Source organism: Phlebotomus papatasi, chromosome 1 (assembly GCF_024763615.1).
Source record: "Phlebotomus papatasi isolate M1 chromosome 1, Ppap_2.1, whole genome shotgun sequence".
NCBI classification, from domain to species: Eukaryota; Metazoa; Arthropoda; class Insecta; order Diptera; family Psychodidae; genus Phlebotomus; species Phlebotomus papatasi.
Window position 1 is genome coordinate 2027930 of NC_077222.1, and position 26030 is coordinate 2053959.

Sequence of the window (26030 nt, forward strand, 5' to 3'; positions counted from 1 at the left end):
AAAATCACTCAATTTGCGTATGATGTGTAATACCATAGTAAGGAATGGGTTAAACATGCTACTTTACTTCTACAATATTTATTTGCAATTTTTCAGCTCAATTTTTTTTTGAAGTAACTAAAAATATTCAAAAAGTTGTAAATAAAAAAGCTATATAAAAAAAGAAAAAGAGACTGAACGAAGTCGGATTCGAACCCGAGGCGTTTCCGTAAAATATCCTGCGCTAGACCACTGCGCCACCACTTCTTGCTCTGGTGTATAGGTTTTTTTTTTAAATTATATATTTCGCAGTTTTACGATTTTTAAGAATTTGATGACTCGAATACTTCCCTTATTATCTGAGACTTTTTAACAATTCCGGTAAAAATTTTTTTAAGACAAAAAAAAATCGGTTGCCCATGAGTCTCGAACTCAGTAACTCCTAGGCGTGGAGCGAGTGCTCTACTTCAACCCACCAAAATCCACTTCAATAAAAAGACAGGGTATTTTTTTGAAATAGAATTTACATTACATATATTTTCATACACATAATAAGGTAAAATATACACTTTTTTAAATTTTTTCATTTAATTCTTGTCCATTATATAATAATATATTTATAAACTTTCTCCTCACTATCAGACATTTTTCTTTTTCTGAATATTATTTCATCTTTTTCTTCTATAATAATCACAGAGAAAGATTTTCAAATATAATTTTTTTTTGCAAATAAGTTTATTCCTCGTCAAATTAAGAAGTTACTTTTATGCTTTATATACAAAATTGCCATTCTTTTTTTCTCAAAAGTTTGAAAAAGACTCAAATGTGCTGCATTTGCGCATTTTTTGGTGACTTGATTACTGTTGTTTGTTTTTTTTTTTTGTTTTTAATTTTTTGAAAAAAATGTATGGCGTCAGCGATGTTAAAAAGAAATGTTTTCAAAAAAATTAATAAATAAGGAGTGAAATTATTATTTTTTTGAAAATCGTGTACAAAAACTTTCAGATGAATCAGTTGTTGTTTTTTTTTTGACAAGTTTTGAAAGAAAAAACTAGAAAGTATCTCCTTTGAATTATCTTTGTAAAAAGTTTTTTAAACTTTTTTTTTGTGATCAGAAACAGCCGTTTTAAGTACACTCTTTAGTAGTTTTTTCTCATCTTTTTTTTTTTAAATACACAATAAATATTTTTTTTTACTTCAACTCTTACATTCAATTTCCTTCTATGATTCAGAAAATATTAATGTATTAATGTCCGTTTTTTCCTTTTTTCAATTTTTTCTTTTATTTTTTTCAATATTAGGCCTGTGTAGTAATTATTGACCATCCATATTTTTCCTTCTCTAAGTTTTTTTTTCTTTTTCAATAATAAATAGAGACCTATTATTCATTTTTTTTTCTTAGTTAATATTTTTACGGGTGAAACTTTTTGTGTCAAGTTTTCGTAGATAACTTCATTTTTTTTTTAATATATTTATTGTTTCTTTTGATATGCTATTCGACGTTCGTCAGTTATTTTTTTTTTTCTTTTTTTTTAATGTCTAGAACCACTAGTTAGATGGAGAGTCAATATGAAAATTCTTATAGATTTTGAGCAAATTATATTTTTAATACAACTAAGAACATTTTTTGGTGAATTAAATTGAGCATCTTTTTTCAATTTTCTTCTCGCTATTTTCTTTTTACGGGGAAGATATTAGAAAAATATTTTAAAACAATATTTTCGTTGTATATTGAGCTATAACTTTCGTAATTGGCACAGCAGACGGCAGAAGATTTGTATTTTTTATAACATTTTGTCTTTAGTAAATGAGCAATGCGCAGTTGCTTTTGTTTTGTAAACATGTTATTGACATTTCATGGTGGTTTGACAGTGGATTTTGACAGCGAGACCACTAGTTGTCTCGCTCACTCATTTACGCATTTTTAATGTTTACAGAGCAAAAACAATTGCACTTACGCCATAATTAGGAAATTAATATATCTTTTTCTTTATTTTAAATATTCTTTCGAGATATTGATGTCAGATTGAACTGACTTGGCTGCAAACAGAGGGAATCACTACTTCCACAAGCTTTAAATGAATTTTATTGTTGGAATAGCATATCTTGTTAGGAAATGTGTGTAGTGTTTCTGTTCTGAAATTTGCTAAAGTTTGTCATTTTCAACGGTTTTTTTGTTATTTTTTTTTGAATGTTTGTGGCTCAAAGTTATTGGGAAAATTTCACTTTTATGTATTTCAAATGGCGAAAATTAATATTCTGTGTTTTTTCACTGCATTTTATCTTTTTACGTATAATTAATACAAAAATACATGATTTTGCAAAATTTTTGTATCCATGTTCTCTTGTTTTTTCTTCATTCTCACTTGTTTTTTTTTTAATTTCTTTCTCTACCACATAATATACTAGGTTTATGTATTTATTTTTCCATGACTCGAAGTATACAGAAAAAAACTCAAAATGTATGTTTATGAATTTGTTTTTTTTTTTTTTGAGAAGATCCACAAACACATTTGTATAAACATTACAATTTTCTTTTATGAATATAACACTTAATACTTTAAATATATTTCTTTTTACATATTCTTTTATATTCTCTATAGATAGTCATAAAAAGAGAGTTTTGGGGTTTTGAATATATACATAAAAATTAGGATTGTCCTTTACCTAAATCTATTAGTGTGTTTTTTTTTTTAATTTTCATTAAATTCAATTTTTTTTAATATCGTATTTTTACTTCCAAGATCTTTTGTTTGTATCTATTTTTTTCCGTGAAATTTTTCAAACATAAATCTGGGGTAAAAGCTAAAAACCAAAAATTCGAGAAATTTGCATATTTAGAAAAAAAAAAAAAAATAATAATGGGAAAATATTTCCATTTTCTTTCTCTTTCTCTCTATACTTCTACAAATTCTATAGTCAGAAGGTACAGTAAACAACAATTTTGGCATTTTTTTTTATTTAACGTTCCTAAAAACTGATATGTTTTTAATGACTTTTACTTACTTATAATTCTTATTCAATTTTTTTTTATTTCTGCCTTTTTTTCACTCTCTATACTTTGCTTTTGTCAGGAGGTAGAAAGACTATTTAACACCCAAATACGATCAATTATACACTAGATTTTTTTTCTTTATCCAAGAGAATTATCATTATACAAAAGAAAAATCAGCACAAAAAACTCATTTACAGAGAGTACAAAAATTATTTTTCGTGCCTAAGTTTACTGGAGGACTGTAAGATTTTCATTTTTTTTTTAATTAATATTTTCAGAATATTCCTTTGTGTCTCAAGGTCTTGATTTATTTTTGAGCTTTTCTAATTTCATCCATTATTTTTCTTTTTTTCATTTTTTTTCAATGTCTCTGAAAAATCACAACACAGAGTATGACGCTTTTTTTCCGCGCGATTGCACGCAGGTACCACAGATAAGGAATTACGTCATCAATAGAGGGTCGGAAGGGGTGACTCAAAAAGTAAAAAAGAGTTGTAGAAAAAATTATTGCTATATTTCAATTTGTATAACACTTTTTTTAATTAAAAAAAACTCAAGGGTTGAAACACATTGACATAAAGCTTTTGGCATAGCATAGGAGTACTATGATGACGTCATATGGAAATTTTCTGATGTTTGTTTACGCTGAATCCTAACCTCAATTTCAGGGGTCTTAGGAAACAAATAAACTCTAGAACTGACCAGTTCTGCAGCTTGGTTTTGATCCGGGGTGACACATTTCGAGCTAAGAGCATTAGTTGGATCTGTAAAACCTCTCTCTAGTTAAGAACTGTCAGATTGTCATGAAATTTTGACAGATACAGACGGTCCTGGGATTATGCACAATTATTGCATGGGGATCTCATTGGCGCAATAGGCAAGACCGTTGGGTCTTGGGCGGTCGAGATCTCTGACTCGACTTGCAAAGTCATCCAAATGTCGAGAAAAAGGCATTTTCACTGTGATAAAAAACGTAATAAAATGCACTTCCTTTGCCCAAAAAAACTTCAGGAGCACGGAAGAAGTATTCACCACGGAAAAGGCATTCCTGAGCGATCTACACATAGACTTAGCGGAATCTTCCATTACGGAATAAAACAGCAATGATTACATTGTAATGAAATTATTCCGATACGATTAATAATAATGATTTGCCTACCATTAGGAGCTAAAGAGTGATTTTTTTTGCGCGATAGATTTGAAAATAAATTCTTATGCTTTCAGCACATCTTTTAGATCAGGAAAATTCCATAAAGTCAAAATTTACTTCCCTTTCTTTCTTAAAAGCTTTGCATCTCTCTATCCTACTCTTTTGCAATCTTCTTTTTCTTTTGAACATCACACTAAATTAAATTTCATTCAGTTCAATTTTTGAGACTGAAAAAGTGAGATAGGCTTGTGCTAATCATTTCAGAAAGAAAGGAAATTTAATTTTGACTTTATGACATTTTGGTGCCGGAGGCATTATGAAACATTCCTGTAAATTATTCGAAATTATTATTATTATTATTATTTGTGTCGAGACACTTCATTTTGTATTAGAAAGTAATCTTTACAATGTGCTCGAATTGGAAGAATCTACTGATCGTAGATCGCCCAGGAATGCCTTTACCGTGGTGAATGCTTCTTCCGTGCTCCTGAAGTTTTTTGGGCAGGCAGAGCAATTTATTATATTTTATCACAGTGAAAATGTCTTTTTTTGACATTCTGTTAGTTTGCACCGGGCGAGACTCGAACTCACAACTGTGAGAGTCGAGCCAGAGATCTCACCGCCCAAGACCCAACGGTTCGAAAGAAATACCCTGCATCTATGAAAATCTTCTGGGTGCATAAAGCCTTCCGGTTCCGAAAGTGTACATAATCCCAGGACCCCTTGTATCATGTCTGCTAAAACCATCAAACCCACCGGGGTTTTATAACAAAAAGTTCTTAAATTTAATGCTTTCATGAATTCCATTTCAGGATTTCAGTAAGAAAATTTTTAAATTTTCAGTAAGAAAAACAAATCTGCACTCAGATTAGATCTTGAGCTTTTTACGCGCGAGCATGAGGGCAAAGTGTTTGAAAGAATTTACAAGGATTCTACATTGTTTTCAATTTTAATGGTGCCTAAACACCTTTTTGATTCAGTGGAATTTAATTAATTGTAATTTTGCTTTTTAATGTCTACACCTTGGGAGTTATTTTTGCCAAAAAAGTGTTTTCTTTTTAGAGAAAATTTCTTTTTTCAATTTATGAGAAAACGTCATTTTTTTACGAAAATTGCTTACAATCTGTAGAGGCCATTACTTCGTTAAGTGGGAATCAGACATAGTAGTCTTTTTTTAAAATTGAAAAAATAAATAAAAATAAAATTTGAATTTTTATTTGAGAGAAAGGGATAACTATATCTGAGTTCTAATGGCTTTGGTACACCTTTTCATTTGAGTGAAATTCAATCGATTGAAATTTTACCTCTTACTCTTTCAAACTGAAATCAGACATAGCTGTCTCTTCCTGTCAAATGAAAATTAAAATCGAAATTGAAAATTAAATTTAAATTTCAATCTTTATTTGACAGAAAGAGACAAACATATTTAATTTCAGTTTGAAAGAGTAAGAGGTAAAATTTCAATCGATTGATTCACTCAATTGAAAAGGTGTTCCAGCGCCATGTTTCTAAATTTCCAAATTGAAAAGGTATGGATGCACGATAAAATTAGGTTCAAAACGTTTTTCACCCACCGGGGACTCCGCATATTGGATTCCCTTGAACGCAAAAAATTTAGGGAACTTTTCCCCTCGTATTGGTCCATTGGGGAGATTCACAATAGCTTCATCTTCGAGAGCTTGCACAACAAACTCCGCTAAAATCCCCAGAAAGAGACTCAGCAAGATTTCGCGTTTGAAATTCATTCTCTGAACTCACAAGAGCGACTGATAAAGAAACTCCAGGTAATAAAGTGAGACACCTTTAGTTCAGTGGTCTAAGTCTATTAAGAGACATTCCAGCTTATTGAAATGGTGTCTGCTATTCAATAAAAATATCATATGTTTCTGAGTTTTACATTTTCAGAATTTTTGTTTTATGACGAAATTAATTAGATTTAAGCATTAAATTAATTTCAATGGAGTTTTAGCGTTTTTCATACAAAATTTTTTAGAGCAATGAAAAGAACAAAAAAGGTCAGTGATTTTGTGAATTATTGTTGAAAGAAATATTACGTTTCATAGAATAAAATTTTCTTTACACCCATAAAATAATTTTACGGATTTTGCCCAATCATTATTTGATATGAACTGAATTTTCGAATATAGATTTTTAGATTGAGTTGCTCTCCCTGTAGAATCTATGAATAATAAAAATTTAAGTCTACAAAAAAGTTAGGTATAAAGCTAAATTTAGTAATTCTATTTCTTGTTGTCTAGCTTTGTTTTACTTCGCTGTGTGATATGAATAAAAGAAGTTCTGAAGGCCAGGAAGATTTATCATTAAAATTTTTTTTACTGCTTCAAGTGTACTCAGAAAGCAGTTTAATCTCTTGATTTTTTAAAAATTTCTCCATTTCACGTCCCGAGAACCATTTTTTCAATATATCTTCGAGTTTAGGACATTTTTTTGAAAAATTATGTTATGGTATTTGTCCGTCTGATTCGTTGTTCATCTGATCCATCCTCCATTAACAGAGCTAGAGGTTAAACGTTAAGAGATAGAGACTTCATACCTAAGGGAGACCCTCTTATAAGCCTATCTTCGCACCGCACCATTATGAAGGTCACGACCTTCATTATCGTGAATCGTGACCTTCATGTTCAATTCAATTCTATGGCAACTGTAGGGGAAAGTGCCCATGCTTTACACGGTCCCAAACTTTAAAATGACTAAATTTTTCCCATGTTTTTCAATAAATATGACTTATCGCACCCAGCTTTTGATTGTGGGCTTTGGTGGTTGCTATACATTTAGAGCCACAGAGCATTGTGGGGCTAACCACGGTCTGGTATAACCTGCCTTTCAACTTTGGTGGTATTAAGCCTCAGTTGGATCAGTGGATAGAGTAGTGTCTCTATGACTGTGAGGTCTCGGATTCAAATCTCAGCAGCAGCAGAAAAAAATTTCTCATGCCATATTGGCTTTGAATTCGTCCAATGAATGAATGAATAGTAATGCCAATGGTGCACATTAGCAAAAAAGTGAACCGCAAAAAGTGAAAAAAAATAGAGGCTGCTGCGAGAATAAGTTTCGGTATGAAAGTGTTGCTTCAGTCGATACAAATATTCACTGTCACTGATCCAAACACACATCTAGATGGGTTGCTTTCTGTGCTGGATTTTAGCACATTCGGGATTTTGACCAATTCGTGATTTCGACCCATTCGGTATTTATGGCCAATTCGGGATTTTGACCCTTTCGGGATTTGATTCATTCGCAATTTTGTTTATCCTCGATTTAAGGTAAGCACTCTCACTCAACCGGGTTCCTCGACTCGACCGGTGGGTCAATTTTTAAATGTTTCATGGTCAATTTCGTCAATTTATATGAATTTGTCACTGGTTCGTATTATTCATGAAATGATTGACCATTATGATCTAACATTATCATACGCAAAATAATATAGCAAATATATATAAATTGAATAAATAAATCTACCGGTCGAGCGAAGACACTTTACCTTATGCTCTTTTTTGGGAAATCTCCTTTCTCTTCCTCTAAAAAAAGGTTTCTGGGATTGCTCGAAACCGTGTCCTGCATTTGTTTTCATTTTTGCATATGTTTTAGAATAAAATAACCTTTAATCATTTCTAATAATGGATTTTCAAGGTCAAATGTTTAAAAGTTTCTAGAGAGCGTATTTCTCAACCAAATGGGTCATATTTGGGTTTGTTGGAAAGGTCTTGGAATCTGTGACAAGTCTAGATCTGTTCCAAACAGTTACAAACCAATAAGTAATTTTTATCCTGAAATCGATTAGTAAACGTCTCTATATACATTAGAAGGAATTTTCGATAAAAATTCCGTTTTTGACAGAATTTTAACGTTTCCGCCTATAGCAGTGCAGACAATTTTCTTCAAGAAAGCCATTATTGACGAAAATTGCTTCCAATATGTAGAGGCCTTAAGGGCTTCCGGTTCTTGAGAGGTGATATCTCTGACTCGGTTGTCACAATTGTGAGTTCGAATCCTGCCCGGTGCAAAAGATTGAATCGTGTGAAATAACATTTTTCACGATAATTTATAAAATAAATACTTTTCATTCCTGACTTTTTTGCGTAATAAAGCAAATGAAAACTTAAATAATTAGTTTATTTATAAATTAATTTACACCTGTGATGGTACCCCTGCCGGTTTCCAACTTACTATTGGCCATTACGGCAAAATTGTATGTCCTTCCTCTTCAGATTAAGGGCAGAATCACATTGATAGTAAAATATTCACCTTATTTTGTTAATTTGCGCATTTTCATTGGAATTATTGTGCAAATTCTCAATTACCGTATTACCTTGTGTTATACTCTAAGGCACTAGGGGAAAATAATATAAGAAAATTGAAGAAATAAAACGAAAATACGATAAACCGTTTATCGAATTTTCGTTTTATTTCTTATATCTTCTAATATTATTTTTACCTAGTGCCATAGAGTATAAGATAAGGTAATACAGTATTAGAGAATTTGCGTAAGAATTGCAATGAAAAATGCAATTCTTTCGGCCGGGGAGGTTCGGCCCGAATTCAAGGACTCATATAGTGCCTAAGGTTCAAGGTGACTGTCTCTATCGATCGCTCTTTGTAAAGGGTGTCACTTTATTTAAATCAGTTCCGGGTACTGACCGAATTTCAGTAGCTGCAATTCGCGAGTACTATCAACAGGCTGGATCCTAGAAAATGTCTGATTTTGTCTCTTTTCTTCTTTTTTCTTTCTTGATTTGTTTCTTCATTTGTAAGAGGGATGACTCTATTTTTTGTGATTAAATTAATAATAGTAATAAATACGTAAATTAATGAAATATAGTGAGGCATTGATGATGATGGTGAGCGTCTCACTGTCAATATGATTCTGTCCTGAACGGTTAAAATTTCCTCAAGTGAAGTATATCTCTTCGTGTTAAAGATCATTTTATAAGAGTGTCACTTGTTTTAGGCGGTTCATTTACGACTGTTTGATATTATTTGTGCACTGAATGTTATTTTATACTGTCACGGTAGATAAAAAAATTGGAATTGTGGAGTTTCGAACTTAGAACCTACTGGTCGCGATGCTAGAGCAGTACAACTGACAAGGGGAAAACTTCTATTTGTTTGATAAAATTCCTCAAATCAACCATCATAGAGCGCCTATGCTGTGTTAATGCTATGTCAATGCGTTTCGTAAATACCGTGATTTGTGGAAAATAAGAAAAAGAAGCATATCGGCTCTCGATAGGAGTTACGGAGAATTTTTCTTTGAAGATTGGGGGTGGTATAAATATTGACCTAATTTTAATGTCAAGTGTAACTTGAAAATTAGATTGCAGATTGAATTTATTTGTCTTTGTACATAAACACACATTTCGATGGCTGTTTCCGAGAGAAATGAGAAGGAAGTAAATACGAAAAGAGCTTTTCATTGATTCTTTTCTTTTCTATGTGGTTTTTTTTTGGCAAATTATGTAGAATTGGCGGTTAGACACATTTTTTTTTCTCACTAAATACAACTTTTACTTACACTTCTTAATTTTTTTTCTTAATATCTTTTTGATTATCAAATTAGGCAGTACATTATAAATATATATGTATATCATTTATATATATTGTTAAATCTATTTATAAAGAGTTTTATAGAAAATAGTCAACAATTTTATTTAGCTTACCCCTTACTACATACATACATATAGTTTTTTTTCTTCTTAAGAGCGTATAATACTTTTGTGTAGTATTTTTTTTCTTCTATATTGTTACTTGGACAATTTTCATGAGTGAGCTTTTCATTTTTTTTTATTTTTCACATTTCTACCTTAATTCTTTTTCCCTTCCCCCCAATAATGCAACTTCTCAAAGTACAATAAATTTTTGTACATAATACACGTATATTATCTTTTTTTTGCCTTAAATATTTACTGAGAAATTAATTGTTGCTTATAAATTTTTTTTAAGGTGGAGAAATAATTGTAGGATAGTAAATTATAATTTAGTGTCTTTTACAAAATAATCTTTTTCACAATCTTCACAATTTCTTTTCCCTTTTTTTAAATATGATATTTTTTCTTTCATTCTTTTAAAAATGCTACTCGCAGGCCGTTTTTTTTCTTCTCTATTTTTTTAAATAATTTATAATATCGTGTATCTTTTTCAATATTTCCTTTTTTTATTGTTTTATACACAATCATGCACAATTGGTATGACATCAACAACATAAAAATTAATTTATTTCTACTTAAAATTTAAATATTTAGATATGATAAATTAAAATCAACCTATTCTTTGGATTGCTTAATGGGTCAAATAGTTTTTTTTGTTTGTTTTACTTGCAATAAATAATTCGCATTTAAATTATTGCCATTTTAGAAATTGAGCTAGAAATTGCACTAAAATAAAAACAACCATAGAGGGTAATCATTTAGAGTTTACACTGTAAAATTTCTAAGGGAGTATTGACTTTGAATATTATCCGAAAATAATCCCTATCTCATGCACCTTTACACATTGCGCACAATTTAGATGTGAGAGTATTTTTTTTTTGTTTGCTGTTTTACCAGTAAATTTAATTAATAAAATTCAGGGACATCGATTTAACACTTATTTACTAAGATATAACCATTATTCATTTTTTTTGAAATTGTCTATTTTAATACTGGAAAAGTTTTATTGACCGCGCTCTCTCGTTTCTATGTAAAAATTTGGCATCATTTTTTTTTCTCTATTTATTTACTCTTATTACACAAATATACTTGATCATACCATACTTTTTCATCGTATCCTTTTTTTCTGGGTTAATTTGATTAAAAACTAAATTTTAAACTTTCGTTAGTGCCTTTCCTAACGAACGTTTTAATTTAAATGTCTTGTAAACTCACCCCATTTGTCATTTTTTCCCAATTTTATTCACTTCAAGAGTAGAATTTGTGCTGCGGTTTACGTGGGCTTTTCTTTCTGGCTTTCAATTTATGAAGAAAAAAAATCAAGGGGCGGTCAAGTAGTTGCTTTCACACAAAATCATATTATTTGAGTGTCTAAAAAGGATTTTTGGTTTTTCTTTTTCTTTTCCAAAAAATGTTCTTTAATTACCTATTTACATCAGCAATTTATTTAATCTTTATCTGTATATGCATCTATTATGTCCTTTAGATAAGGGTTTAAGTAGAAATATATTCTTTCTTTTCTTTTTAAACTGTCTACGCAATAATTCATTCTTTTGCATTCACGTGAATATCATTTATGAACTCTAGAGTTTGTCTCTCAGCTTCTCTGTTGCAATTTGGTAATTAATAAAAAAATACAATAAATAAATAAAAGTTTTGCCTATTTAGTAGATGCTTTACTAAATAAGCTCCACCTAAAATTGCTTTTAGGCCACGCCCCTTTGAAAAGTTACGTTCAAATAAAGTTGAATAGGTTCAATAATGTGTAATAACGGAAAAAAACATCAGCAGTGCAATTTTGTGTGCAGCTGGAAGCCTTATGCTTGCTAAAAAATAAACCACGCCCCCATTTAGACTTGTGTTCAAAATAGAAATTTTGTGGATTTCACTTTTTTTAATCAAAAAAGAACTGCGCGTTTCCTAATTTAAAAGAAACAGCACCAATCAATGCAATTCTGATTGTAGCTTTAAGCATTTTGCTTAATAAAAAATAAACCCCGCCCCGTTTTCAGAAAGGAAATTGTGTGGATTTCACTTTTTTTTAAATCACAAAAGAACTGTGCGTTTTCTAATTTTTCCAACGATGTTACAGGGTAGAAAAACACCAGAAATGCAATTTTGTGCGTAGCTCGAAGCGTTACTAAAAGTAAACCACGCCCCCATAAGAACTATATTCAGAATAGAAATAGTGGGGATTTTTTTAAATTAAAGACTGCGTTTTCTAAGTCTCTCTGTAGTGTTACTGGACAGAAAAATACCACCAATGCAATTTTGATTGCAGCTTTAAGCATTGTGCTTTTTAAAAATAAGCCCCGCCCCCTTTTAGACTTGTATTCAGAAAGGCAATTGTGTAGATTTCACTTTTTTTGAATCAAAAACGAACTGTGCGTTTTCTAATTCTTCCAACGAGATTACATGGTAGAAAAAACACCACCAATGCCATTTCTGGCGTATATTGAAGCGTATTACTTTCTAAAAATAAACCACGCCCCCAATAAGAACTATATTCAGAATGGAAATAGTGCGGAGTTTTTTTCAAAATTAAAATACTGAATTTTCTAAGTCTCTCTGTAGTGTTACTGGACAGGAAAAACCACCAATGCAATTCTGATTGCAACTTTAAGCATTGTGCTTATTAAAAAATAAACCACGCCTTCGATTTGGCTTGTATTTAGATTTTTTTTTTAATTTTTATTTTAATAAAAAAAAGTTTAGGCTTTCTTATTCATTTCACAATGTTATAGGGTAGAAAAACACTACCAGTGCAATTTTTGTTGTGGCTTGAAGCATTGTGCTTATTGAAAATAAACCACGCCCACAACAAGAATTGTTTTCAGAAATAAAATAGTGTTCATTTCACTTTTTTAACACTTAATTTCACTTTTTTGTATATGTCGAAGCGTTATACGTATTGAAAAATAAACCACGCCCTCGATAACACTTGTATTCAAAATGGAAGTAGTGTGATTTCCGCAGAATATTTTATTTAAAAATTTGGGCGTTTTTCAATCTTTTTAATTATGTCACAGGGTAGTGGATAAAATTCATGAACTATGGATGCAATTGTAGTAAAATGCAAGAGGGCGGGGATTTCTATTGGGCGTGGCATCAATAATTATTTCCCTCCCCCTCAGTTTTGAAATTCAAATACTGCACTATATTTTCTCACGATCTTTGTACACAAAAGCAATTTTTATTTGAGTAATTTATATTATTAAATTCCATAGGAGGCGTGGCTTAATTTGTCAGGGTCAGGGTACTTTTAGCTGCACTCTCAGGTGAATGTTTGGAAGTGAATTATGCCGTATTATTTTCTTATTACCTTTCGTAATACAAAAATATCAGCATGAGTTGTCTATAACTTCTAAATGGGGCGTGTCCTGAAATTATTTACTGGAAGAGCTTACTGAGCGTATGCAATACCACCTCTCTGCGAAATTTGAGTTTTTTTTTTAAATACAATGTATGCACATTTGAAAGGATCCCATTCAATTAAAAAAATCCCTATCTCTGTTTTTTGCCAAAGGAAATGTTTTTCATCAAAAGTTTTTTTTTCTGTTTAAAAAAAACTCATCGGATATAATTCGGAAAAATAGCTTTTTCATGTCCAAGTTTTTGCAAGAATTTGAGAGAAAAATCTATCATCGTCTGCAATACTTTGCACAGTTTGGTATTCAATAAAAATACATTTTCTAATACTCAAGAATATTTTTATCTATTGACTTTTATTTCCTCTTTTGTAGCTTTCTGTGTTGAGTATTTTTGCTTTTATGCTGAAAAGATGCTTTTACGATGTCCACAGCGTATTTTCCCTCCGTTTTTTTTTTGCTATCCCCATATTCTCCTATATTTATTTTTCCTACAACATCCACAATTTGTGGCATTTTTATTTAAGTCTCGTACATTGAATTAAGTGCAGAATGTATTTTTTTAATTAATTTATTTATTTTTTGTTTAAAAATAGATTGTCATTAATTTCTTCTTCCTCAATAGATTTATAATTTACACCATAATCTTTTTAGCTAAAATCTGTAATTCTCTTTTTTTTTGGAGACTCCCATTTTGAGCTTTAATCTGCGAAAATTTTGTGGCCTCGATTTTCGGGTCCAATTGTTGCGTAGCTAATTAGCTGATGGATCTACTATTCCCTTTGTGTCAGCAATACTAAATCCTCTTACCAATACGGATCACATATGAAGGCTCAGGCCGTGGTCGAATCGGAATCCTGCGGCCGATGCGATTTCATATGTGCACTCCGACTCTTCACCTTGTTGAAAACTCTGAAATATTCCAGTGGAAGGGGGAAAACCCGAATGAAAATTTGGTAATTAAAAAAAAACATACTGATGGGAATTGCTAGAAAGTTAATGGTTTTAAATTAAACCACATTTTTGTACAACTGATAATGGATTTAAATTTGTTGAAATATTTTTTATGACATAAAATATCTCTGATTTTTTCGAAAGTCTCCTTTTTCCAAACAATGTACAAAATCAATTATTTTTAGGTGTTCAAATGTAACTGGCTTACTTCATCATTCTGGAGGGGAATTCTGTAACGCACTGGCAATGCTATATGACAAATTGGGTTCGAACATTAGGAGAGCTTTTTCGAAAATGCGATTCTGTAGCCGTGACATTGCCATTTCAACTCACGTGGCATTGTCAGAAGTCACATATTTGAGATTTCTGGCAATTCAAATGACAATAGATTTAGTTAAACAAATTAACCAAGACGTACTGTATTTTCATAAAATCAAGTAAAGGGATTTTATTAAAAATTTAAAGAATTGCATTTTCGAACACATATGATATGACAAAAAAAGCTCGAATGACATTGTCAGGTTTCGAACTCACGCGTGACGCCACGAAAATTACGGAATTCCCCTATTGGCCACTGATTAAACCAGGGCATTTTGATTCGAAATTTCCCTTTCGAAGAAAAAGCTCCCTCGTAATTTGCCTAATTTTCGACGCGTCAAATTTCACCCGGGTGAGAGCTTGTTTTCTTGATGTTCGAAAACTAAAATTTTAATAACCAAGAGGGCAATTCTGTAATTTTTGTTGCAGCGTCACATGTGAGTTCGAAAGCTGCCAATGAGTGATTCGAAAATACAATGGAGTTTTCGAACATGGAATTTTTATTAGATAGGCAAAAATGCACTGAACGAAAGCTCTCAATTTTATCATTCACAAGTAGATCTTGAAAAATTCTAAAATCTATTTTAAAAGCCAAAGAAAAGACATTCTTACTTCTTGATACTTTCGCAAGGTGGCTAATGTACATCCTGTTCGAATTTCAAAGTATTCAATCAAGTGTCAAAATGTATTGGTATTCAATTTGTGTGAGGAAAAACATAAAGCAACGATGTTAATTGTTTCTGTCCGTTTATTTATTCATTCAATAATCACTGAGTAACTCTTTTGCGAGCTTTTTAGTGCAATATTTCATAAATTTTCCGCACATTGTTCGAAAATTTAGTATGAAAGTTCGAAATTATATTCGAATTCTTCGAACATCAACGACTTTTTGTGTAAATATGTTTTGTCCAAGACACTATTGGAGAATCAAAATCTACTTGTGTTTGGGCTCAGTAAAGAGACTTTCATTTAAAATAAAAATCAATAGATTTCCTTTTCGAATTCTTGCAGGTTCTCTATTTTATCCGAGACCCTCTTAGGGGGGTTTTATCTCAGAAACAAACCACAAGAAGAGATTTTCTGAGACTTCTCATAACGAAGTACAATTCGAAATACTCTCATTTAAAGCAGGCCCTAGGTTTAAATTTCCTTAAAAATGTCGCCAGTTACTAAATTAGAGGAATTAAACTTATACGGGCTTCAGACCTAAGGCTTAGCCATATGGCTTTATAATAATAATAATAATACTGGCACAACATTCCATGAAGGAACAAGACCTTCCCGCAAGGGGATTTCTAGACATGCATTATTATTTTTTCGTGTACAGGATGAGGTTGTCAGTCCCATGCCCGTGGAATCAAGTGCACTGAAGCTCACTGGATGCAATCCGAACACATTTAACGCCAGAAAAATTCCTGATGACCTAAAGGGGATTCGAGCCCGGGAAACTTGCATAATAGAGCAAGTTCTCTACCACTTGACACATTGAGTGCCATGAGTCGCATTATTGCCACGTTAAAATTTACACAAGATATCCATTTACACTTAATTAATTACACGATTTTAGTTGAAACAGATTTTTGTGTAACCATACAATGGCAACCCTACTTACTTAAAAAATTTCAGCTACTTTACCATGCTTTTCATTGGAAATTTTACATAAACATGTAATTGTGTGTATTGATACACATTTGTGTAATTTGTACACATTTTGTCTGAAAACTGTGTAATTTTATGCGAAAAATTTTACCAAGGATTGAATTATCAAGGGCAAATGTTCTATTAGATTCCAAAAAAAAACAATAAAACTGGTTGCTATTAGGATTTTGAGGCCGTCGGGAACTGGGCTAAACCTCTAGTCTGAAGACCGCTTTAGACCAAGTAGATAAATTAAAAATTATTGTTGCACATTAGTTATTTTATCAGCATTTTAGTTAGTCATTATGAGGCTTATCAGTAGTTTTGGGGGGACAGAGAGATATTAGAGAGAATGTTTAAGGATTTTGGGGTGATCTTACTTGCCGCACACCTTGCAGGGGAAATCGTCTTTGATGGAGGAGCCATTGCTGCTGCTGGATGAGGAACTGGCACTGCTTGAAACATTCATGCTTCGGCCCATGCAGTGTAACTTTGTGTGGCCATGGAGGGCGGCTTTGCTTGAGAAGCTCTACAAAGGGGATTATTGCAATGTGTCTCAAAAGGCAATTGTTAATCACCAGGGGTTGGGGGGCTTGTTAGGGCCACGGTTATAGATTATTATAAGGATGCGTGGTTAAAATCAAGGCAAAATTTGCAAATTGGCAAGCGAAGGGAAGTATAAGATGGAAGGTGAAAGAAAAGAAAAACACACAAGGGTAGAAGTATAGGGGTACACAGGGCATCAAACCAAAAAGAAGAAAATATAGGTATATAAGATGAAAATGTGAAAGGGAGAAGAAGGAAAATGCGATAAAGAGGATATTCCAATTGTGAACTTACTGCTGAGCAATCTGGCATTTCGCAGATGTGAGGTCGAATATCCGTGTGGGATGAGTGAGATTGGGCGTTGGGGGTGTTGTGTGAATCAGTCCCGAAGACAAGTGGAGCATTGTTGTTCAATTCGTGGGATATTCGCCGCTGGTTGTTTTGCTGTAAGTGTGTTAATTTGTAATCCACACAGAGTTTCTTCCAGAAGTAGTACAATTGGATGCAATCACCCGTTGATTTGTGTGGAATCTGAAATTTGAGATAGAGAATTAGAGGGGTGGGCGGGGGGAGGGAGGATGGGTATGCTGAGGCAACAACATCCTTCATAATCCCATAAGCCTTACCTCCTTGCTTATTCTGTAGAAGTCCTTGCGGAAAGTTTCAAGTCCTTTGAGGAAAAGTTTTATCTCTTGCGGTGTCCAACGCTTATGGATTGCTGTGGCAGGTGCCTGGAGGAGTTCCAGGATGGCTGTATGGATCTCCCCATGGGTATCTAGTAAGGTCTTTAGGGCCATCTCTTCTGAGTGACTCCCAAGAGGAACAGCGGAGGATTTTGATAGTTCAACATAGCGTCTCAATTGACGGTCTTCTGGTGAGATTTTTGGATCCCACAGAAGGGTATCTTCGTCCTCCCCAGTCTTTTCATCCATCTCCAGATTCTCCTCCTTGACAATGACATCGGGGATTTTGGCTTGGTAGTTGATGCCAACATTTATCCGAGGTGTCTCTAGTAGACTGTTAAAATCCTCATTTCCTCCCAGGAGACAATCCTCCTCCTCGTGCAGTCCGTCTTTGATCAGGCAAAAGTAGATCCCTGAAGCATTTCGGCTGGGATTTAGCATGGGGGAAGGTGTAAAGTGGGAGGAGGTCGTATTCCGCAATCGTGACCTGAATCTCTCGTAAACCTTGGCATAGTGTTCAGTATGGTGCCTTTTTCTGGTCATGAGACTGGTCATTGGTAGGATTTTTGGCGATGGGGTCGACGTAGAGGTGGAAGAGATGCTACTGGGACTGAGAAAGACCTCACTGTCCTTCGGCGGGAGTGGCTGTTCAGTTTGGACGGTTAGTGGTGTTGCGGTGGGCTGCACATTCTCCTCGCCACTGTTCCCTTTGGCACGCTTAGCACTTGGTGGGCAAAATACCCCAAATTCAAATTTATGGGGTCGACTGACAAAGTCCTTTGGGGATGATGATAGCAGGGGATCATCGGAATTTGGCATCATTTGACTCTGAAGATTGCACATTGGTAGATAGTACAGATCAATGTCATCTGCTTCCGTTGCTGTATCTTCGTTGAGATTTTCATTGGGCAGAACCTCCTGAAGGGCTTCCTTGACTTCCTCAGCACTGGACATTGTTGCGCTGAAAAATGCAGCTGAGAGTGGTGACGAGGGATTCTGGGCGTCCTCTAGAAAACTGTCTGGTTCATCCAAAAATGCCAAATCTCTCAATCTATCCCCGTCTGGATCCTCCTTGAAGATATCCCCTGGTTTTTCATCAAGCATGGATTTACTGTCACTGAACAGTTCATTCTTCAGTTGTATGATGCGTTCGTTGTCCGTGAGCTCGAGAGCTGTGGGCTTTTTGTCTGAATCCCCAAAAAAGGGACTAACGTCAGCAAAATGATGACTGTCATCGAGGAAGGGAGATGCCTGGGCTACAGCTTCATGACTGGCTGGGGGTGTTGGGTAGGCCAGGGGCGATGGAAGGGGTGACGAGGATGACTGAGTGACGGCTGAGGGAGAGTTTCCGTACAAGATGTAGTCCTTGGAATGGAGGGTGCTGAATTCCGCCAAACTTTCAGGCAGGGGAGAATTGAGTACAGCCTGTAATTGGCGGGATGAGGCAAAATTTCCACCACCCAGGGAATTGTTCTCACTGAGGGCATAATCCCCCAGAGCGTTCATCTCATCAATGTGCTCAGCATTTGAGGTGCCCTCGTGGAGCAGTTGAATTGAATCAACTGCCTGGAGGAGCATCGCCGTATCATTGACACTGTACACCTCGTTGTCGTGGAAGAAGCCACTGGAGGAGTCGGTGGAGTATGCCAAAGTGAACACATCGCTCGCCCCCGGGTTATCCTGTGAGATTGTCAGGGCCAGTGGGGTGCTGTCGCTGGTACCAATTGACAGTGCCAGAGGTGGGGTTGTGGTGGGTGTTGCTGGGTTGCTCTTTGTCACTCCTCCTCCTCCTCCTCCGCCTCCATCAGCTGCAAATTGTGCTGCAGTTCCTGGATCTGAATTCGTTCTCTTTACCGCCACTTTTGTCCCGCGCTTCAGGAGCTCAATCAATGTGGCATCCTTGGAGTCTTGTGTCTGGGAAGACGTTAGAACAGCGTCGGTTGTCTTTTGGGGCTTCCCAGCAACAGTGGGTGCGATGCTGGTGGCGATTTGGAGTGCTGTGGCAATGGTTGTTGTGGTCTGACAGAGACTGGGGAGGGTGAGGGCTGCTGAAGTGGTAGATGGTGGTAATTTGGGCGACAGGAAAGTCTCAGTGTCGGAGAGACGACGCGCGGCTAATGGTGGTGCAGGCACAACAAAGGCACCCTTCGAGAGATAGCATAGCAACGAATTAATAACAAAAATATATATAGAGAAGAAGCTACCCCCAAGAAGCATTACAAATAATAAAACAAGTCAAGGGATACAGGGGTATTGGCTCATTGTATCTGGTTCATTACTCCTGTGTATTATGAGACTTGATCTCAAAGCTATCAAAAAGGCTTAGATGCATCTTTTGATATCCCCTATCACGAAGGTCAATCTACCCATTCACATCCCAATGTCGACAAACTTTAACAAATGCTCATCCCAAAAAAGACCCCCCCCCCCCCGATACCCTTCCTTTCCTAAAGCTATTGGTATAGTTGAATAAAAATCCCAGGAGAAAAGTTATTATCAGGCGTGTGGGTTTTTGGAGAGGTTTTGTTGGTACTTACCTTGAGATCCTTGCTTCGTTTGCTTATAATCTTCTCCTCAATGAGCGCTCTCACACCCACACTGGCTGTCTGTAGGGGTGGTCCAGGTGTCTCCTTCTTATCACATTTCTTCGTTTCGGCATCCTTCTTAAAATAGCCGCCATGGAGACGCATATGCCCATTGAGGGCTGGAATATTCTTGAATTTTCGATGACACAAATTGCACTCCACCGGCTTCTGCTCCAACTTTGGCACATTCGGTCCTACGGGTGGGGAGGATGAGCTGATGCTATTTGTTGCATTATCAGGATTTGGTGACAATTTTGATTGGGTTTGCTGCAGTTGTGTCTGCAATTAAGAAAAAATAAAACCACAAATTATAAAATAACTAATAGAAATTACTAATATTCTGCGTATTTTGCATTGACCAAAGATAGAATGGGTAATTATGCTTCCAGCACACCTTTTAGATCAGGAAAATTTCATAAAGTCAAAATTCACGTCCCTGTCTTTCCTAAAAATTTTGCATACGTCTATTCTACTCTTTCATACTCTTCTTCTTCTTTTGAACATCACACTAAATTAAATTTAGTTCAGTCCAATTTTGATATCGAAAGAGCGGGACAGACTTATGCAAATCGTTTGAGAGAGAAAAGGACGCGAATTTTGATTACATGAAATTATACCGAGCTAAAAGGTGTGCCGGAACCATTATGACTTCGACACACGTTTTAGATCGATTAAAATTTCATGAAATCAATATTCATATCCCTTTCTTTCTCAAAAGACTTACATAAGTCTATCCCACTCTTTCATATTTAAAATTAGACTGAACTAAATTTCATTTGATGTAATGTTGTAAAGATGAAGAAGAGTACGAAAGGGTGAGTTAGACATATGCGATAGACTTGAGAAAGAAAGAGATGCGAATTTCGACTTCATGAAATTTTGCTGATCTAGAAGGTGTTCCGAAGCCACTCTCTGGCACACCTTTTAAATCAGGAAAATTTCATGTAATCGAAATTCACACATCTGTCTTTCTCAAACGTTTTACATATATCTATCTCACTCTTTCGCACTCTTCTTCTTCATTTAAACATCAGATCAATTTCAATTTAGTTCAATCTAATTTTGAGCGCAAAAGAATGAGATAGACATATGCAAAACGCGAGAGAAAGAAAGAGATGCAAATTTTAACTTCGTGAAATTTTCCTGATCTAAAAGGTGCGCCATAGCCCTTGGGAATAATTTCTAATTTGGATTTTTGAGATTTCCTCAATATTTCTGATGGGCAAAGAGAAAAAGTCAAAGATATACAAGCCCTATTAGTGTACTTCTCAGTAGTTTTTTCTTTTGTCCATCTAAACCAATGAGGAATTCTCAAATTTCCGAACTAGAAATGCTTTTGAATTACCCTATTTTACTCCACAAAATACCTTTAAAGTCGAACTTATCATAAATTAAGAAAAGGAAAAAACTAAAAATATAAAAGGGGTTCCCTGAATCCGGATTCTAGATATCAAAAATTACTTGGTTTTCGAGACAAAGAATTTGTTAAGCTTCTTCAGAATTTTGGTACACCTTAATACATATTTAAATTGTTTAAATTAATTTAAAAAAAATACAAAATTGCGGACTAATGAGTACTTCACTGGAACGCCTTATCAAAGCAGCCCCTATCCCTTATTAGCGGGAAATCTGGAGTTCATAATTTATGTGTGAAAAGAATTATTTAAGAAAAGTCAATTTTCATAGGGAGAGGTAAGGCAAATTCAAGCTGCAGCTACATTAAAAAGGCTATTTTTCGCATATTTCTAAAAGAATATGGTCTTAACCAGAATTTAATTTAGATCGACATTTATTTTGTATATCTAGATTACATTACGTAATCCAACTTCCTTTAGAATAAATATACGAAAAAATAGAATTTTCAATGTAGCCCCATCTCCCCTAAATATATTTTTTGTTGAACTATGCAAAATCGAAGAAAATCGTCAAATCGGAACATTTTCAAAGGTTAAAAAAATCCTGGGTCAACATTTTGACTTTAAATTGCTGTAAAAAAACAATTTCGCAGACCATTTCAATCGCTCAGAATAAGAAACAAATAACTCGCAGTAGGTATATTTTACAGGAGAGCGATTTAAAGCTGAGATTTTACATGCAGAGTACAGGATTTTTGAGATTTAAAATCTCTGTAACTTTGAAAATAATTCTCTTTCAAGTAGGGTAAAGTGATACAAGTTGGACCATGGTACAAATTGGACAGTAGTACAAGTTGGACAGGGTTTTTTTCTTGATAAATTTAGTATTTCATTTTTATATGCATATTTTTAATGCTTTAGCTTTATAATTTAGTTCCTTGTGCTTAAAAAAATTAGTACTGTATTTATAAAGAAAAAATCCCTGTCCAACTTGTAACACTATGTCCAAATTGTATCACTTTATCTTATAAAATTCACAGGGAAGGTAGAAGAAGTATCCAGAAAGCAAATAAAACGTTTTGTAAAAAATCGAATTGTTCGACTTATATTCAGAGTCGTCGATTTATGTTCTACTTAAAATAAAATTTAATTCTGAAGAGAATAAATCTTACTTCGTTTAAATCGGTTCATAAGTTAATTCCTATCTTTCGCACCAATTCGACAACACTGTATAAACTGAGATGTGGAAAAGATCGATCTAAACTTTTGAACTATGTTTTCGTCACTGATCTTCGAAAATACTTCAAATAAGCTTATGAAATTTTTGTAGTATATTTTTAAAGAGTTTAGCTATCGATTTAAGAAATAAAAAAATATCGGTTTTTCGACTTTGTAATTCAGGTTCACCCCTTAAGTACACTTGCTTCTCTTAAGTAATCATAATTCTTTATCGTACAAATATAATTTTTTATTTAAATAATGCTTTTAAACTTTATTAGAAAATCATTAGATATATTTAACTATTTCTTAAATCAATATGAGCTTTTCTATTTACAACCAAAAATGTTCTTTATTCATTAAAAAATTGAAGATACAAAAATTATAATTACGGTTTAAAAGTAAAAAAAAAATTAAAATTATAAACTATAAATTTCCAAGAAAAAAATATCATTTAATATCGTCTATATTTCTATAGTTTTAAAATCTAAAATTAACAACATGTTTCATACAAATTTGTAATTGAATCTCTTATTTTTGTTTGGCTTTTAATTTTACGTGAAACTTTACTACAGGGCATTCAGAAAACAAAAAAAATATCACTATTCTCTATGATTTGTGCGCTTTTTGAAGATTAAATTTCATTTTCGTACATTAATAATAAAAATAATATATTCTGTGAGGCGCTTTATAAAATTTGTGAAACTTTCATTGAAGTGAAATTGCGAGAAGTGTATTTTGAATTCAATTTAAAGTTTAGTTAATGCCTAGAGGATAGATAATCATAAATAAAGACTATATATACATATCTTTAAATTATGTATTAAGTCCCTGTATTTGAAGATAAATCTTTAAGCATTAAATCGATCTTTGAAGGCTAATTCATATTTTACGACAAATAGATTACAAAGTGTTAAACTTCTTTAAGGTTTCCTTAATTTTAAACCTGGTCGGGATGGGCCTTAATACGTACTTCAATATTAACTTAAATATTTAATTACAAAAAAAATTGAATTAGGATCGATATAGATGAAAATTAAGATTTAAAACATTAAACAGTAATTTTCAATTTGATTTGGATTTTTGCAAAATAATTAGGTTATTTTATGACCTATTTTCGTCAAAATTGAATATTGATTTTCAAAAAAAAAAAAAAAATAATAAAAAAATGTTTTTCTTCCCAAAATAATGCAATTTGAAGCATTCCAGTCCAGCAAGTATTTGATTTATTTTGTGGTCTTTTTTCGGAACGCATTCTCCACTTTTTCCACTCTGGGGATAGTAATTAAAATATTTCAGAGAGATTTTGTGCAGAATGCCTCAAAATCTGCAATCTCCTAAAATTTCTCGCTTTTATTCAAATGTTCGCTTAACTATGCATGTTGTAGGAGAATGAGTTTATAATGTTGAAGCAGCATAAATATTTTAATTGTCTATAGTGATGGTATTTTCTTTCGCTTTTTCAACCACTAATTCTGTCTTTCAGCATTGGGTGTTAAATGAATGCATAATAATTCTGATGAATGGTAAAAGGAAAAAAAGAAGAAGGAAAAGGCAGTGCAGAAAAAGGTTTCTGGTGAGTGAGAGTTGTGTGTCCTAAAAGTGAGGAATGAGAAGATTCTGTTGTACATTGCTGTTTTCCTAATTGGACGTCTAAATCCGCTTATAGTCAACAAGGTTTTATTAAAATCCATATAATAGGGGACCTAGAGCTGCCTCTTTTATGTACCCCCAGCACCGATGTACATTTTCTGTTAGACTTTTATGTATTAAAATCCTTCTATGCTGACACACGATTTTCCACACTGGCCCCTCGTATTCAAAATTTATTTCATGTTGCTTCTTTTTTTCTTTTTGCTTTTTTAGCCTGTTACTAGAGATATATTCTGTACAATACACTCAGAAAAAATCTTTCGATAACATCTCTTCTAGGGTTAATTTAACACATCTTAGGATATTCTGAAAGGATACATTTCCCTTATAGGGTTTAGTCAGAAGTTAGTCATAAATTAGTTGAAAATTCGGGCAATATAACCTTTTTAGGATTAAGTAAAGAGTGATCCTGAGCTTCAAAAATCTATCAAAATGTTTTAAATCAGGCATGAGATGAGGGAAAACCGGGATCGGGAATCTTCGTTTTTTCTATTTTGTTTTTAACACTTTTGTTTTTCCCAGTTTGTCTTTGGAGTGTTTCTCTTCGGTAATATTTGTTTTTTTTGGAAATTTTGTCTTTGGAAATCTTGTCTTTCATACATTTTGCACAATTATTTTATAACTTTCCAAAAATTTCCCTTTTCTCAGAAAATTTCCTTTTGCCCCAAAGGACGATACTAAAAACTTCCCAAAACACAGAAAATTTCCCATTGTCCCAAAGGGCGAAACTAAAAATTTCCCAAAACACAGAAAATTTCCCCTTGCCCTGGAGGACGAAACTAAAAACTTTAAAAAAAAACCAATGTGATTTCATTATTTCATTTAATAAAATATACTTCTTTAAAATATATGAAAGACAAGATTTTTAAAGACAAAGTATCCAAAAAAACAAAAATTACCGGAGACAAAGATTCCAAAGACAAACTGAGAAAAACAAAAGTGTAAAAACCAAATGGAAAAAACAAAAAATCCGCAAACTGGAAAAACCTCTAACAAATTTGGTGTTACCATAGGAAAAGAATCAAAAAGATAAACTAAGCAAAAAGGAAAATAAATAGAAAACCGCGTATCAAGGCGTATATGCTAGAACGGCATCGATCTGATAGCGTAAGCGGCCTCATCCTTGCCAGGTCAATGATGACCGATGCTGTAGGTACTACACTTTATTTCTATTACAATGTAATCTTTACAACGTGCTCGTGTTAGAAGAATCAGCAGATCGTAGATCGTCCAGGAACGCCTTCCTCGTAGTGTGGATGCTTCTCCCATGTTCCCGGAGTTTTTCGGCAGAGGCGAAGCATTTCTTATTACGTTTATCACAGTGAAAATGTCTTTCTAGACATTCAGATCTTTGCACCGGGCGGGAATCGAGCTCACAACAGTGTGAGTCAAGCCGGGGATCGATCCGCCCAAGAGCCAACGGTCTTGCCTATTACGCCACTGAGATCCCCAACATGATTGATGATGAGGGCACGACAATTGGGGCTAGACACGACTAACTTAGGGCTAGACAAGACGTCTTAAAGCGTAAATAACCTCATTTTCTATAAGGTTCAAGACGATAGGGCTCTCCATTCGCCATTCGTAGGGTTCTCTTTCAGTAGGTACTACACTATCCTTTGCTTACAATGAGAGGTTGACAAATATGACAGAAGAAACTCGATTAGGGCATAGAAAGGACGAGTTATCCTCCGAAGAAATGTTACGCCTGCAAGAACCTCGGCTCTCTTTATGAGTTGCAGGAAACAGGCAATAGCCTAACACTTCCTCAGGGATGGGCACCAATTCTGCCATCCAGGAAAGGGGCACAGCCTCAAGTTTCCCTTGGGCAGTAGGACGCTAGCCACTAGGGGCATGACATTTCCTATGTTTCCCATATGTTTTTAGCGAGCCGAAAGAACTTTTGAGTTTATTAGCTGTTT

General features: G+C 33.9%; 1 protein-coding gene across 4 annotated transcripts in view; it reads right to left on the reverse strand.

The window, feature by feature from the left end:
* Positions 1-624: 624 nt before the first annotated feature.
* The window catches only part of LOC129799871 (uncharacterized), a 149555-nt gene continuing 124149 nt past the window's right edge, over positions 625-26030 (reverse strand). For 2 of the 4 annotated variants that reach the window (XM_055844137.1, XM_055844138.1), the window contains exons 9-13: positions 19835-20161; positions 17241-19442; positions 16909-17145; positions 16460-16597; positions 625-14070 (exon numbers count right to left, since the gene is read on the reverse strand). In XM_055844137.1, coding sequence (XP_055700112.1) covers positions 13978-14070; positions 16460-16597; positions 16909-17145; positions 17241-19442; positions 19835-20161 — 2997 coding nt within the window. In that variant the 3' untranslated portion in view covers positions 625-13977. Of the gene's footprint in view, positions 14071-16448; positions 16598-16908; positions 17146-17240; positions 19443-19834; positions 20162-26030 lie in introns of all 4 variants that reach the window. The other 2 variants (XM_055844139.1, XM_055844140.1) reach the window with 2 other exon arrangements.